Here is a 16809-nt window from a genome sequence, read left to right on the forward strand (position 1 = left end):
TGTGGCAAAAGAGGCCAGAGCAAGGGCAGCGCTAATACACACCTCCCCATCTGGCAGCAGCAGCTTGAACAGTTCGTACACCAGTCTTTGACTTGCAAATACCACACAGGAGCCTGCAGGAAGCAGGTAATTGCATCTCCTGTGGGTGCCAGCCTTGGATCCTGCACAGGTTCATCCTTCTACCAAGGTAAGGAGAGTCCCAAAAGGAAAGTAAGAAACAAGCATTCATGACAGCATGTGGTACAGACAAAATTATCAAGTTTCATGGTGTAGTTTCATGGATTTGTTAGCCTTTACTTAGAATACCATACTTTTCTTTAGGTTTTACCATTTGATACAATAAGGTTTGAATGCAAGATCACTATTTAATATCATACACACACATTTGCAGGCTGTTTGTCAAACGCAAGGAGCACACTATGAGCCAAAGCCACTGCAGCTATTTTTACCCTGCGCATGAGACCTTGGGTGCCTGTGCTATGATGCGTGGAGTCAACAAGTTCATGTTAAGGATGATTGGCAAAGATCAACTTGACTTGCGCTCTTGGTTTCCAGAGGTGAGATAGCAAGCCTTTTAGCAACAACACTGACAAAAAAACATCACAAATTGTCCCTGCTGGACAGGTATTTACAAAATCTCCAACTGAAAAGTGTCTTTAGCCATGAACATCATTACACTAACAATACTTAAGGTTGTTTAAATGCACCAGCTTAACTGAAGTCACCAGAACATGCACCAATTGAGTAATATTTATTACTGCCCATGAGAAGAACCTTATTTAAAACTCCACCTTGTTCTAATAACTATCTAATAATTAAGAGTGTTTTAAAAAAATAAATCAGATTACCAGAAGAATATCAATGCTACTTCAACTTCTAAAATTTGTCCTCCAATAATTAGAGCCAGGATAGGATTATCAACCTTTTTACCTGTAGTAAAACAGTTGCCACCTTTTATGTTCTTTTACCCTTGCTGGAAAAAAGGGTTCTCTTTCCTACTTCAGCTTTCACATTAGTCAGAAACAGGAAGCAGAGACACGATAGGGAATTCATTGCCTACTGACCTGAAGTGGGAACTAACACTACGAACCTTCACTTGAATTTGAAGTTGACGATGAAGTTATTCATCTAGCTAATTTTCTCTTCTGAAGAGAAATCTCTCAGAACAGAAGCTCCTGCAGCTCCTCACAATCTCATTTGAATACAGTTTGATAGACCTTGAAACTACCTGGACACATGCAAAGCATCTGACACTGTCCCGCACAACAACCTTGGAGATGAAATTAGAGAGACAAGGATTTGATGGATGGACCACTCGGTGAATGAGGAATTGGCTGGATGGTCGCACTCAGAGTTGTGGTCAATGGCTCAATGTCCGAGTGGAGAGCAGTGACAAGTGGCATTCCTCAGGGGTCATTGGTAATGGGACCTGCCGGCACTGTTTAACATCTTTGTCGGCAACACAGACAGTGGGATTGAGTGCACTCTCAGGAATTTTGCCGACAACACCAAGCTGTGCGGTGCAGTCAACGCGCCGGAGCAAAGGGATGCCATCCAGAGCGACCTTGACAGGCTTGAGAGGTGGGCCCATACAAACCTCACAAGGTTCAACAAGGCCAAGTGCAAGGTCCTGCACATGGGTCGGGGCTATCCCAAGCACAAATACAGGCTGGGCAATGAGTGGATTGAGAGCAGCCCTGCGGAGGAGGACTTGGGGGTGCTGGTTGACAAGAAGCTCAACATGACCCAGCAATGTGCGCTCACAGCCCAGAAAGCCAACTGTGCCCTGGGCTGCATCCCAAGCAGCGTGGCCAGCAGGTCGAGGGAGGGGATTCTGCCCCTCTGCTCCCATCGGGTGAGACCCCACCTGGAGTCCTGCGTCCAGCTCTGGGGTCCTCAGCACAGGAGAGACATGGACCTGTTGGAGCGGGTCCAGAGGAGGTCACAAAAATGATCCGAGGGCTGGAACACCTCTGCTGTGAGGACAGGCTGAGAGAGTTGGGGATGTTCAGCCTGGAGAAGAGAAGGCTCCGGGGACACCTTATTGCGGCCTTCCAGGGGGCCTACAAGAAAGCTGGAGAGGCACTTTTTACAAGGGCATTCAGTGGTAGGACAACGGGTAATGGCTTTAAACTGAAAGAGGGTAGTTTTAGATTAGATATAAGGAGGTTCTTCACTGTGAGGGTGGTGAGGCACTGGCACAGGTTGCCCAGAGAAGCTGTGGATGGAACCATCCCTGGCAGTGTTCAAGGCCAGGCTGGATGGGGCTTTGAGCAACCTGGGCTAGTGGAAGGTGTCCCTGCCCATGGCAGGGGCGTTGGACTAGATGACATCTACAGGTGCCTTCCAACCCAAACAAGTCTATGATTCTGTGATCTTATGAAATGCAAAAGTCTCTCTTGTTACCGTAAGAGAGATCTGCTGAGTGTTGGCAAGATACTCACACTGCCTGGCAGAAAGCCTCAGTGGCTTCTCTGAAGTCAGTGCTCAGGCATGTCTGTATGACCCTAAAACCGCTACTGTGTACCTTCCCAGCTGGCTTGGAGAGCCAGCAATGAGAGGTAAGGTTGCTGAACTACACTTGGGTTTTTTTGTTTTGTTTTAAACACTGCAACCAAGGCTTTGCATTTTATTTCATCCATTTTGCCACTGGTAAAGGCAAGCAGCAGAAATGCTTTTTACCAAATCCTACCTGTCAGCACTGGTGAGCACTCTTTGAAACAGATTAGAGGTTTAAACACAATTTAAAAAAAAAAAAAAAGTAGGTGTACAGCAGCAAACATCTGAATCTCTCAGCACAGGAGGTGGCTTCTTCCCCATTCAACAACTCCCAGTTCCGATAAGCCATGAACATAGTGTTTTTGTAAGTCACTAGCCAAAGCTTCAAAATGGTGTGTTTTATACCAAGAAATTGCATCTCTCCGACCTTTCCATTCTTCTATATTCTGGTATAAGTAGCATATAAACACTGATGCTCTCCACGTGTGCTGGTACAAGACAAATCTTTCACAATCTTAACTCACCACCACCACTCAGTGCAGAATCAGCAGACCACCCAGGACCCTACGTTTCCTTTTCAGATCTACTTGTGTTTTAGGGCAGCATCACCACAAAACCAGAACCTGCAAGGCATTATTCCTCCAGTTACACAGGCAAAAAAAAAAAAAAAAGAAAAAACAACAGAAATGCAAAGAAAGCTCAAGACAGCATATACAAGAGGTTTCTTGGTGAAAGGAACAGAGGGATAAGCAGATTTCATGGAAGACACCAATATCTCACAAGACTTCACTGTGAAGGCCAACAAGTGGGAAGTCTGCAGAGACAGAAAGCATGAGGAGGAGCAGAAGACAAGGGGCCAGCTCTCACTTCCATGCAGATGTAGCAAAAGACAGTAAGGTCACTGCAGCTCCAGCTTTTGAAACACCCACAAAATGAGAAGATAAAGAGATGACCCTGAAAGTCAGGGCTAACTAGAGCCATCGGATTTCCATGTTCAAGTAACTATGGAAGATACAGGTAGATAACTTAAACCAGGGCAGCAATTCTGGAGCATATTGTTTTTCCACATTCCTTCCCCTAGAGCAGAGAGGAAACCTTAACACTCATTCTTTCCTTTTAAGACTGGAAAACATTTAGCTGTATGCAGCTCTAGAGGCAACATTAGGTCAAAGATAGACAGGAAGCCTCAGCAGCCTGAAACATCAAAATAAAAGGCATTTGAAGTACATTAGCTGCTTGGTTAAGGAAAGTACACTCTTTGCAGAGAACCATGTAAATAAGTTTGTTACTGGAGGTAAGTGCTCACCTACAACTCAAAAGCTTTGTCAGAAAAAATAACAATTTTTTTGCAGAATTTATAATTGCACAGCAAAGAACTAAAAGCCTCCAACAGAAGTAAGGTAAGGTAACCCCCTGCAAACACTTTCAGCATAAGGAAAGTAAAGAAAAACAACATTTTAAGCATGTTTCAAGTGGCACTCCAAGATTTAAGACAGCCAAGGCTCTAGGTGTGCCTTGCCACCTGGTTTTCAGGTTGTTAATTCACCCTATGTCCCAAAGCAAGAAGGTCAAACACAAAGATGGAGGTCCTTTTTACTTCAGCTGTCCTTCCAAAACAGATGTTTATTTAGTGGAAGAAAAATCCATCAAAGTTCAGGCATGAATGAAAATCTTCCTGAGTAAGGATAAACCCATTACTGCAATGACACTACTGATGAGAGACCATTTTCTTTGCCGTTTTCTCAACAACTCTGGTGTTCAACCTTCCAACAAGGACCGATATCTGCAAGTTCAGATGGAAACACCTGCAAGGAGGTGAGCAAAAAGACCCTGAAGACCTGTAGCTGCCTTTTAAAGATTTTTTTAAAAGAGAAGCAGACTTTTCAAGTGATGGTGTGTGTTAATACTTTAGAACAGAAGTTACCTAGCTCAGCCAGACTTCAGTCTGGGTTGAAACCTTTAAACCTTACTACTCTAACGGCAGGTAGTCATTCATACAATCTGAACCAGAAGTGTTTCATGTTTTCCTGCCCACTAGCTGTTGAAAGATAATCTAAGTGATGTTATGACAGTACCATGAAACAAACACTAACTTCTTCATGGCAGTAAGGATGGGGTCTAACCTTCAATAGGGGTTGAGTGCTGAATTAATTCTGGCTGATATACTGACGGGCACGCTCAGGAGGAGGCAAAGATTGTGCCATTTAATTTCCATGACAAAGCGCATAAAAAGTTATTTGCTGACTCTCTGCCACCAGGAGAGCTATGTTCTCATTACATAAAGACAAAGCAAACTTTGAATTCAGTATTTCCAGAAGTACACTGATATTTAATAAGACTGTATAGGAGAAAGCAGAATTACATTTATACTGCACATACTTTTAAAAGAAGGACTGCTACAGCAGCCCCTCTCAAGACTCCCTCAGTCCCACGGTGGGTTGGGAAGAAGGAAGAAATGCTGAAGACAGATGCAAGTTAAACACTGGCAACTAAAGCAGACATAATACAAATTGCAGTGCCTTTCAAAGTATTTGCACCATGCAGTAAGTACTTGGCTAGAGCCGACTCTGGAGGAATCCTGCTTAAAAGCCTGTGGGCTCTCAAGACGACAGTGATAAGCCATCTTCAACCCTTCACCTTGCTCCGTGAATTATTTCTGCAGAAGTTAATGGAAGGAGCTGTAAGACAGAGTTGTGGCAATGCCCAAATCCAAGTGGGCTTGTTCCAAGTCCAGCTCAAGAATCACAGGCTCGAGAGCTGACATCCCAGGTGACAGTGGAGCAAAGCCCTCAGAGGTATATAAGGACACTGTATTCCACTGGACAGACAGTGCATGAGCCCAGCTCGTGCTCCCAGCTACAGCGCACAGACTCCATCCATCTGAAGCATCATCTGCCAGGTTTGTTAAAAGCTTCACATTTAAAATGCTCTTTAATGAAGAAGTGACTGTGATATTCCAATATGATTCTGCTGAAGCATACACTGCCTGCCGCAGGGAAACAGGATCAGTGCACTCAGTGATGTGCGAGTATTACTGACCATTTACTTGCTAAAGTCTTTTTAAATTGCACAAGCCACTGCTGCCAGGAACACCAGCCTACTGCAGCTTTTCAGCGGCCACAAATCCCTCAAGATGCTCCGTTTGTGCATTGCATGCCAGAAAACACAGGGGAAAAGAGAAGTAAATGGGTTTTGTTGATGTTGGGGGGATGCTGTATTGGGACAGAGTGTAGACTGAGCTCAGAAAAAGCTTCTGAACAGCAAAAATGCAAGTCATAACAGACAACGTTTATTGCTGTGTCTTGTAAGAGGTTTAAGAGCAAATTCAAATTTCCCCACACGGAAAGTAGGGAAGAAAGAATTCTTCCCAGCAGAACACAAATTGCATGACTTGCCAGAAAAAGAATAGGGACATTTTTACGAAGTGATCTTATCAAATCAATTTTGAATTCAGAATCCAGTAAAACACAAGTAAGTGCACTCAGACTCCAGCAGAGCCAGTGCAGTTATTAGAAGGAAAAGACAGTGTCTAATATCTATAAAGCCACTGAAAACAGTTTTATGAGAACATACAGTTACCAGCAATGGCATTACAGTATTTTGTGCTCTTGAAAATAAAGTTTTAATCTGCCCCAAAGAGAGAAGTTCAGAAGTTCAGTTCCTGCCCCAAAGTTGCATCATTGCAATGACATCAGCAGGGCTTCCTGGTTGGAAGTAACCAGTGATCACATCAGTTTGGCCTACAGTGAACCAAAATGCATTTAAGCAAGGATTCCTTTGGGTGTTCTTCCATGGAATGACTGCAGAACCACAAGCAATCAAAATATTGTCCATATGTGAGGCAAAATTTATGCTCACATCAAAGCACTACAAACAGGTACAGCTGTTGCCCTTAGTTTGACCAAGCTCTCTTATGGTCTCAGGTTCTTTCAGTTAAATTTACCTGAAGATGAGAACATACTGAACCTACTGGAGAGTTGGCAAACAGACCCTAATCCTGTTGCTACTCTTTTTTTTTTTTTTATATACTCCAGTGAAAAAAAGGCAAATTCTTTTATTTTAAACAAAACTCACGGAAGTACATAGCCCATCTGGCTGAATAATTTTGTGCACCCTTCCTGAAGCTGCAGAGTCTAAAGGTATATACATGGTTTTAACCAGGCAAATAAATTCACGCTAATTTGAGAAGAATCAGAAAGTTTATCATGAACATTTATAATCACACCATATAGAATAGTCAACACTTAGCTATTACAAAATTATTACAGTTCAGTATCTAGAAGTTACACAGCTCCAAAACAATTATATTCCTTTACAGGGAAAATGACAGCCCTGGGAAGACGATAGTCACAGCCACATTATAAGCATTGAAACATGTTACAGTACAGCTGCAACAGACAACATAGAAATACTTCTGGAGGAAAACAGCAATCCAAACCACACTTCGCAATGTAGGACATACTACTTTCCGGGTTTGTTCTAAAAGCAGAGGAAGGGCAATAACCTTGACCACCCACAGACAGTTATCTAAGTCGCCAAGCCCCAATGATTGATGTATTGGGGTTCTAGCCGTTACAACAGGAACCTTTGGTACACATCCGAACACCAACACAAAGCACCAGCTCAGTATCAGCCTCAGTACCAAAACCCAAGGACCACCACTGACACACAGTAGCCAGTGCATGGCTGTTCAGACCGTGGTACCTGGCTGTCCAGTCAGTTTAGCATCAACCTTGTCACCTGCTTATCCAGCCTCTGTCTCACCAGCTTGGTCATAAGGATACTATGGGAAAAAACATACCAAAAGCCATGTTAAAGGCAAGGTAAACACCATCCACTGCTCTGTCCTCCTCCACAGAGCCAGCCATCTCATCACCTTCTTCAGCAACAGCTTACCTTTGGTAAATCCACACTGGCTGTCCCCCAAAAAACATTGTTCTCCTACATGCACAGGAAAGCAGTTTCCAGGAGTATTTGTTCCATAACTTCCCAAGGACCCAACTAAGGATGACCAGGCCTATTTCCCCACATCCTTCTTCTCACCCTTTTGAAAAGGAGTGTGACATTTTCCCTCTTCCTCTCACAAGGAGCTTTCCCAAGTCACCACAGCCCTTTAAGGACAATAAAGAATCAACTTGCAATCATGTTGGTGAGTTCCTTCAGCACACCAGGAAAATCTTGTTTACACAGAAAAGCAGGAAACCATTCTAGTGGCCTGAGGTTGAACTAAACACTTAAACACCAATCTGTATGGGGCCACAGCAGATCTTGATAGACCTTCTCTGCAATTACCTAGCATCCCAACATCCCAGGAGGCTGCTCTCCCATCCTCCATGCCGCTTGGGACTTCCAAAATGAGAGGGGTTTCCAGCTATTTAGTAACCTGCAACAGATTTCCACAAGCCCTTGCAAGCCTTTAGCATCCACAACACCCTGCAAAGGCAAGTTCCACAGCTTACATCTCCTCTTGTGCTCTCCAAACATGAGGCTGGCAGACAGCAGTTGCCACCCCTTGGCTTCTGCACTGAAACAGAGTGAACTCTGCATCATTGGAGGATTTTTCTTTAAAAACCAAAAAAGTATAGTCCTACTGCCACAGCTATCAAGTGATAAATTCACACACTTAGTCCTCCAAATTTTCATCTCTACTCAACTCCACAAGAGTAATACTGCTCTACTCTGTAAAACAGAGTTTCTCAGCATTTGCGGAACATAAGTGATAGGCATGATTATCCAATTTCTCACATTTTATTTGACAGGCTATTCAGTAACAGTGAAAGTATTTTCAACATGTCCTACTGAAGCTGCCTCATTCAGGACATGAATTCAGATCAGACTTCAGATCAGATTCCACAGCTGGTTACAGTAGAGATGTTTCAGAGACACAGGAAGAATTTGACTGAATGTCTTGGCCGTTGTTGGCCCTCCACTTTTACTCCTCCAAACAGTTTAAGCTAACAACATAAGCAGAAAACCTGACAATCATAGAAAAAAACTCCCAGATATATCAAGCAAACGCTTCTGGTGTGTTGTAACACACACCGTAGGCAACAGATGCACCTGCTGAAAGGAACCAGAAAGCCACAGGATGATCTTCATTCAGCATTGGCATATTTGGGCAATAACACCCACCTGTCACATCTACATTATTATAGTTTTCACTCCAATCAGGAGAGCACTCAGGGTGCTGGCTCTCAATTGTCTCCACTTACTGTGCTTCAGCTCACTTTCCAGAGCAGCTAGCGGAAGAGACAATGGATTCTCTTCGGATGAAGCCAGAGGAGCACCTTTCAGTTTGGAGCACATCCAGTATGCGACAGGCAATAGCAAAAGTTCAGCCCTCTGGGTCAAACCAAAGCTACCTCAATGCAAAACCCTGCAGCAGACATAGCACTGGTATCAACTCCTCATTGCCACCAATTTCTCTCCGCGGGGTGATTTTTATCACTCCACATTACTCACTAATGCAAATAGCACTTGGTGCATGAAAACGCAGACTGCGAAGCACAAGTTTTAAGCACAAAGCATTTGAATTTCCCTCTTTTTATAGGAAAAGCTTGCACGATACCCAGAATCCAACTACATTTTAGTAAAAGATGATTCTTCCATTTCTTTAGGACACTAGACAATGTGCTGGTTACTACACAATGGTTAGGTTCATTTAAACCATCTTCTGCAGATGCTGCAAAGACCATATCCGGGAAACAAAACTGTCTTTTGTTCTCAAACATTCTCACTTGGAAAAGCCTTGCACAAAAAAATGCTTAAGACATGCTTGCACATCTACATTTCTCAGCTGATTTGAAAGGAGACCACAACTTTTGCAGAAAAGCCATTTCATTGCTCTTGCAGCCTTAGAGACAAGCTCACTCAAGGAAGTCTGCATGATACCTTTAAATCCTTCTGTGCTACAATAAAGTTAATGAGAGAGACCAGGCAAAAGTTTATCTAAGTCCTGTATTAAAATTAATACCTAAACTGCATTTATTGTTTTAAATAAGAATAGAAAGAAAGAAAACATGTTTAAGATTGTTCAGCAGCACTGAATTTTTCCACTGGAACACAGAACAAGGTGAACAGTTGCCCAAACCTCCAACTCTGAGCTTGCTGTGAGAGGCACTCGCAGACAGGGCTGCAATGCTCTGCAGCTGGGGGGGATTCCCCACCTGGCACCGCTGCTCTCCGTTTCCTCTTCTGTGCTGTGCTGCTGAGCTGGGTGGTTGCACATCTGCCTCCACCCTGCTTTGCCGGGGGAAAATAACACTCCAAGATTTTACCAAGTGCATTGACGCTTTGGGACAGATGGACTCCACTACCCTCAAGCCAAAAGCCAGCTCCCTCGGGTAGCTTTTAAAAGAAGTTGTACTACTAATAATAAAATTAACCACACCTTAGCACAGCATTGCATTGTCAACCCCACAGATCAGATACAAAGCTGGCAAACAAGCTTACTCAACTCCAGCCAGAGTGTGCACAACTACGGATCCAAAGCACCAGGTATGTATGTGTGTAATAAGTCACAGGGATTTTGACACCTTTTAGAGGTTACAGCTCCTAGCAGGAACACAGGCTATGACTTGGAAAATAGTTTTTAAAACGGCAAGCAAATAATTCGATTATTGTGATTGGAAGAAGGACAGATTCTGTAGTCTGCCAGTTTGCTACAGCAATTAAACCGGATTACTCTTCCTCCTCATCCTTTCCAAATTCTATTTCCATATCAGAACCAATTTTTTAAGCCTCCATTTGTCTCTTACAGATTCCCAAGATGAGTTTAAAGTGAACTTTCAGTTCAGTAGAAGTTCTAGCATCCAGAAGAGCAGATATCAGAGGATACAACCCACATTGGGCCAAAACAGAGTTCACATTTGTAGTGCAATTGCTGACTTTACAGTAAAGTCCTTAAAATAAAAAACCTGGAAAAAATGCAGGAAAAAACTCATCCGAGTGCTGTGGTCAATAGAAGATACATGCAAGTAGCAAAGAAAACTGCAGTTCTCTATTAACATGTGACAAAGTTTGTGCCAACTTTTGTGCAGTCTTGTGCAGCCACGAGTCTACTTCTCTAGAAACACTGCCAAGGTATTTTCCTGGCTAGCAGACACACAGATACGTCACACGGCAGAAGGACGGTGTACAATGGCTCGGTCACCAGAGCCATGGCTACCAACAGCACTACGCCTGTCCTGCAGAAGTCTCTGCAAAAGCATTTAACAGACCAACCTTAGCCACCACTTCTTGTCCTCAGTGGAAACAGGTCTTGTGCCTGGACACATACTGAGAACAGGGAAGGAAGCTGTGATAATACTTAAGGGATTAAAAAAAAAAACCAACACAAAAAAAACCTACACCACCACCAAAAAAACCTAGCACACAGCAAACAATCCCCTCAAAAAAAAAAATCCAACCAAAAAAACAAAGAAAACCCCAAGCTTTACCAGCTTCAACTATCAGCTTATTTCACAAGCTTTGATTAATCATTTAACCTTCTACAGTGCTACCTCATTCAATACCTTGCTGAAAAGTGAAAAGCCAGTTCTCAGATTCACCAGGAAGGGCCTGCTGTGCTCCAAATCATCCTCCAGATTTTTTCCGATTGAGCGATCAGACCTCTGAAGGACTGGTGAAATGAAGAAATCCATCTCAGACATCACATGCATTTTGTACCCAGTTAAACCAACTACCACTCTTCTCTCAAAAAAACAATCTGCAAGCACACACAATTCAGCTCTGCCAATCTATACATTGAAAAGCTGTAGCTGGGCACTTGAAATACATAGTAGTAAAAAATAACAGCATCATCTACTAGGCTGATCAGTCCCTCAAACTGATGTTTTACAGAATCCTCTGAATTTCTGCATATTTTTGCAGCAGTCTTGGAACCTTTGCAGATTTTTCAAGTTTGTGTATACAGGTGAGGAAATGGACTCAGGTACTTGTAGACAAGTGGGAAACTTCTACAATTTAGATCCTTCCACCTTCTTCTGCATACATCTAACAGAAAGCAAGGAAAAATGGCATCCCTCAGGTTCCTTGCTTCATTGCCCCCCAGAAAATTGCACCTTATTAAAAAGGACAGTCTTAATAAAGTCAACTTGCAAAAGCATGCCGTGTTTCCCTAACAAATAAGCCTTCTACTTAACTTCGCCTTTTGACCTTACTACATTACCTTCTGTTTGACATAGCAGATGGGCCTGCAAACCCCAGATCAGATTGTATGTTCTGCACTATCAGTTTCAGAGATGGCACATCTTTTCATTTTAATTCTTCAGTTGACACAAGTGATGCAAACAAACCCCTACAGCAAGAGAGAAGCTGAGTTCACATCACAAGAGCTGCACAGTAACTGCCAGCATCATGACAGGACTCATACTTGGTCATCTACGCCTTGAGAGGTGCCCACCACAACACATTTAGGCTCTGTCTACTTTCCCAAGGGCATTCTCACACTGCATTGCCACCCTCCAAAGCCAACAAAGTCGGTTTGACCCAACAGGAAATCAGCACACAGGAAAAAACACAGCTGCAGCAGCTCCCTCTCACAAACAGGTAGCATAAAAGACTGCATTTTGTGTTCCTAGATGACCCAGCCAAGGGGCATTTAGAGAAACCATCTCCAGCCCACATTTGCATGGCCCCTATGCCTTGGTACTCTGAGGCCGTACAGCAGAAAACTGTTCTGTCAGGTCACACACAGGGAATTCCCATGAAAAACAAACACCAAATTTCTTCAAACTTGGCACATGACAGCATACACTTTCTTCCACACAAACAAAGCACAAAGACAGCCTGTTTGTGGCTTCTGTCCAGCAACAGGACTTCTTGCCTGGATCTAAACAGGCCACTAACACACCACAACAGCCCGTTCGCTGCCATACTCCATCACACAGCAGAGCAGAGGATGACAGCAAGGAGATGCACAGAGCATTCAGCTGTGGTCTGGTCCCTCCCTGTTTCAGAAAGCTGCATCACAAGGACTGTGTTAAACATAGGCAAGAGGAACAGCAACAACTCTGAGACCCAAGCAGTCAAAACAAAGCACAGAACTTCTCTGCTGCACAACCAAAGTCCCATTGCCACATGCACCATGGCGCCCGCCCCCTTCAACCACAGCCAGTGTGACTATCAATGCAATACTACAATGATAATGCCTTAGTCTGACTTGGGTAAGCAAGTACCACTGAATATTTGTTCTCATCTGCCTGCACCAGCTTAACAGGCATCAGTTCCAGTTCTCTGATAACCACTGGACCGCCACAGCCCTACGTTTAAACTCAGCCACAGCAGGGCACTGCACAGCCACCCGCCCGGCTGCCAGCACCACTACGTTAGTACAAGGTCCCTGGCACAGATCTGTATGTAAGATTACAAATTGAGCCCGGACACCAGTTTATGGTGCAGTTCAAGAACTGGCACGAAGAATTAGCCAAAGGCAGCCGGAACGTGGTCATCCAGTTTGAAGGATGGAGGTTCAGCAGTATGGATACACACAGACCCTGTGACATAGCCTTGGTGCCAGAAAACAAGGCCTAAAACTCGAGTTTACCAGTACAGATGTAATCTGCCTGTTCTAGTCTTCAACAGAATAGATAAATCAGCTCTTTTCTTTAGACACACTGTCCCATTGATGTGTGTCTGCAGTTTGGTTGCTCCACCACTGTATCTGAAGAGGATACTCCAGGTTAGAGACATATACAGTGTATTTATCTTAAAACCTTGTATCCTAAACTTGTGTACTATATAGTATCAGCTTCTTACCTTAATGAAGCTTTTTACTTTAACTGCAGGGACACCCAGCCATTGTCCCAAGAAGTCACAAGTTAAACAGTCATCTGCAGCTGCAAATTTACTGAATGAGCCAGGAAATAAGAAAAAGGTTGTTTATCAACAGTAACTTCCTCCCTGAAAGCGCTGCCCACATGGGGCACCCTTTCCTTACTTCACACTGCAATTCTGCTCCAATTAATAGCCATATACACCCAAGAGCAAGCATAGCTTGAGTCCCACTGAATCCACCTTATCCACATACCTAACCTGAGGTCCTTCTACCAAACAGAAAGGCCACGCTTATGCTGCTTACCACCTTGTTCCAGCTAACGCTGAACCGCTACAACAGATTAAGCTAATTCAAGTAAATATTACCTTGGTGGGGAGGGGACAGCACATTCCCATCAACTCCCTTGCACTGGAGGACACCTAATTCCAACTAGCTGGTTAGGAAGACTAAACTGGCATGAAGCCAGATCAGCACCATAATAACAACGATGGTTTTTTGCTGGTTTAGCTCCCTGAACTACCTACGAGCACCAGCGGTGAGGTGACAGAGAGCGAGGAGGCAGAGAGGGGACAGAATTGACACAAAAACATCAGCTGTGATGGCCTTACACTGCTATTCAGCCACCGCAGGGCAGTTTGCCAGGGCAAGCAGGTCTATAGCCAGCTGCCATCAAAACCTGCAACCCCAAGCCCCCTCCCCTGCAGCTCTGTGCTGACCTGTGACTGTCAGGGCTCACTCCACCCCACAGCGAGCCAGCTTATGAGAGCTCAGCAAGTGAACTAACTCCACAAAAGAGCGCAGAAATGCAACACTATGCTGAAGAGAAAATGAAAGGTTTCTCAAGCTTGAAGAAAGTTTTATGTTACCTTTGAGGAGCAGAAGAATAGGGTACCCAAGAGCTGCCACATTTCTTAATGCGGTTTTATAATATACCCTACAAACTTCAATCACCGGCAGCTGGGAAGCCAATACAAGCACACAAGCTAGGACAAGAATCAAAAGACATTATTTCAAACCAAAAACGCAGGGAAACTTTTTGAAGATTGGAGTTGGAGTTTGACCAGAATATTTTAACATTCCCGCTGAATACACAAATAGAAATATTTGCCAAAACTGAGGTTTTGGCAAGCATTTACTCATCTTTTCCTAGTTTTGGCTGCCTCTGCCATGAATCTAGGTATGCAACCCAGGGTAACATGTAACGTTCAGTTTTGATAAGTTTTCAGTGCAGCTTTTCTAAATACGTGTTTTAGCCTTTAAGTGGATTTTGGAAGAGATCAGTGGATGAACAGCAGTGCACATAGGCTGAAAAAGATCTGGTCCCACTTATACCCTACACTGGAGATTCTGCCACTCTTTTTTCAAAAAAAATTATTAAAAAAAGATACACAAAAACATACACAGAGAGGTACCAAAGTGTTCACCTGTGGGACAGTATCTTATATTCTTAAAATAGTTAACTGCATCGTATCTCTTGAAAAAGCAGCTATTTTGATGCCTTTCAAACTGTAAATACAAGGTCCAAATAAATTACTATTTATTAAAATAGTGCTTGCAAGTCTCAGCCGCAGATGCCTATTTACATTTGCTTTCTAGCCAGACTTTTCAAGTCTTGTTTTAACAGATACCTCTTTCAGAATGGTTATGATAGAACCCAAACTCCTCCCCCTCTCCATTAGACAGATTCGAGCCCGCACTGCAAATTCAGATATCTCAGAAGCTTGTGTTGTACTTCCACAATTCAACACTTCTGTCCAGCTCCTGCAGGTTGCACTTGTTTCCTCTCTCTCACGCTTGTCCCACTACTCAACATCCCTTTTCTTTTATCCACCCTCTAGCGTGCCTGCCCCACAGAGAAACTACAGTAAGTCCATGTTGAAAACAGTACAGTAGCAAAGACTATCAGACTGGGAAATTAGAAGATAAAAATTCTCCTTTTAGGTTTTGCAACTTGCTACCTGACCTGAGGCAATTCAGTAGCTCCTACTGCAACAAGTTCTGCTGCACGAAAGACACAGATGCGCTGAGAATACTGAAAAAACCACCGTGCATGTCACTTGTTTGCTAATATTATTTACATCCGCAGCAATCGCAGCATTTTGCAAATATGAAGAGGTAATCCCTCCCCCACAAAGCTTCCCATATAAATTTGCGCTTAGAAACATTCAGCAACCGGAGAAAAGATCAAAATTAAAAACAAAAACCTGTCTATGCAAGCGCGCAGCCATGGAACAAAGTTGCAGGCAGGGACAGGCCGGCAGCTCGCACAGACCGCGCAGCCCTTCAGCCCTTCGCACCTCACCGGGCTGCCCCTGCAGCCCCGCAGGCAGCCGGAGGCCGAGGCTGCACCGACCCCGACCCCCCCCACCGCCGCCGCCGCCGCCGCCATCGAGGCTGCCCGCCGCGCCGGGCTCTGAGCGGGGCCAGGCGCAACGGGAACGGCCGTTCCCCGCAGGAGGGAGCCCGCATGACCCGGAGGCCTCTGACCGGCCCCAGCGGCCTACCGCCCGCCCGCCCGCCCGCTCGCTCCCCCCCGCGGCCCGCAGGCCCCGCGTACCGTCCGGGCGGCCTCTGCCCAGGTCCTGCCCTTCTTCCTGCGGCCCTTCTCCCTCATGTCGGACGCGACGGGGCGCAGCTGACTCCAAAGTACCCTTGGGAGGGGAAGAGGGTCCGTCCGCCCGGGAGGGGAGGCGGAAGGAATGGGGGAGAGCCGGAGCGGGCGGCGGCCCTAGGTGCGGACAGCCCCGACCGCGGCGGGCCCTGCGCCCGCCGCCGCTGCTGCTGCCATATTGGGATCCTACTGTAAAGGGCCCCGGTCATGTGACCCTGCCCCGCGTGACTCCACCTACTGTACGGGCGGCGTAAGGGGAGGGCGGGGCTCTGCGCCCAGCGGCTCCGCCTTCCCGGCGTCTGCGCATGCGCGCTTCCCGCCTCCGCGCCGGCTGCCAAAGGGCGCGGCCGCCTTCCCCCCCGGTCCCTGAGGCGGAGGGGAAATGGCGGCGGGGGGATCTCGTCAGGGCCGCCCGCCCCGCTTCTCCCCCGGGCGGCACGGCGTCCCACCGCCACCAGCTCCCTTCTCCCTCGCTGCCACCGGCGGCCGCCGGCTCTCCTCCCCCCCCGGCTCCTTCAGCCCCAGTCGCCCACCCCATAGCGGCCGGTTGCCCTCACAGTCGCCATCTGCCCCCCTCCGCTGCCTGCGCCCGGGGTGCAGTCACCATGGGGTGGCCACCAGCCACCCCCTTCCCTGTCCTGACAGACAGCAGGAGCCACCGAACTGCCCCCCTGCCTCACGCCAACCCCTGGCCCACCTTCCCCCCCCAAGACCACGGAGCTTGGCCCCTTGCTGACCATTGCTTCACAGCTGCAGCTCCCCGCTGCTGGCGTTCCCTTCTCCCTCGCCGCTGACCACCAGGCAGCCACGCACCCCCTTTCCTCTGGTGCTACCAACCGTAACCCCAACTAACCTCGCAGCCGGACGCCTAATTACCATCCGCGTGCCTCTCCTGGACACCAGAACCTGCAGTCAGTCCCCA

The 16809-nt window shown here is 45.8% G+C and overlaps 1 protein-coding gene across 2 annotated transcripts in view; it reads right to left on the reverse strand.

Annotated features, from left to right (window-relative positions):
• The window catches only part of ASXL2 (ASXL transcriptional regulator 2), a 131929-nt gene extending 115840 nt beyond the window's left edge, over positions 1-16089 (reverse strand). For both annotated transcript variants that reach the window (XM_030037029.2, XM_030037028.2), the window contains exon 1: positions 15834-16089. In XM_030037029.2, coding sequence (XP_029892889.1) covers positions 15834-15890 — 57 coding nt within the window. In that variant the 5' untranslated portion in view covers positions 15891-16089. The remainder of the gene's footprint in view (positions 1-15833) is intronic.
• Between the last annotated feature and the right edge of the window lie 720 nt (positions 16090-16809).

The sequence above is a fragment of the Aquila chrysaetos genome, chromosome 15, assembly GCF_900496995.4.
Source record: "Aquila chrysaetos chrysaetos chromosome 15, bAquChr1.4, whole genome shotgun sequence".
NCBI lineage: Eukaryota > Metazoa > Chordata > Aves > Accipitriformes > Accipitridae > Aquila > Aquila chrysaetos.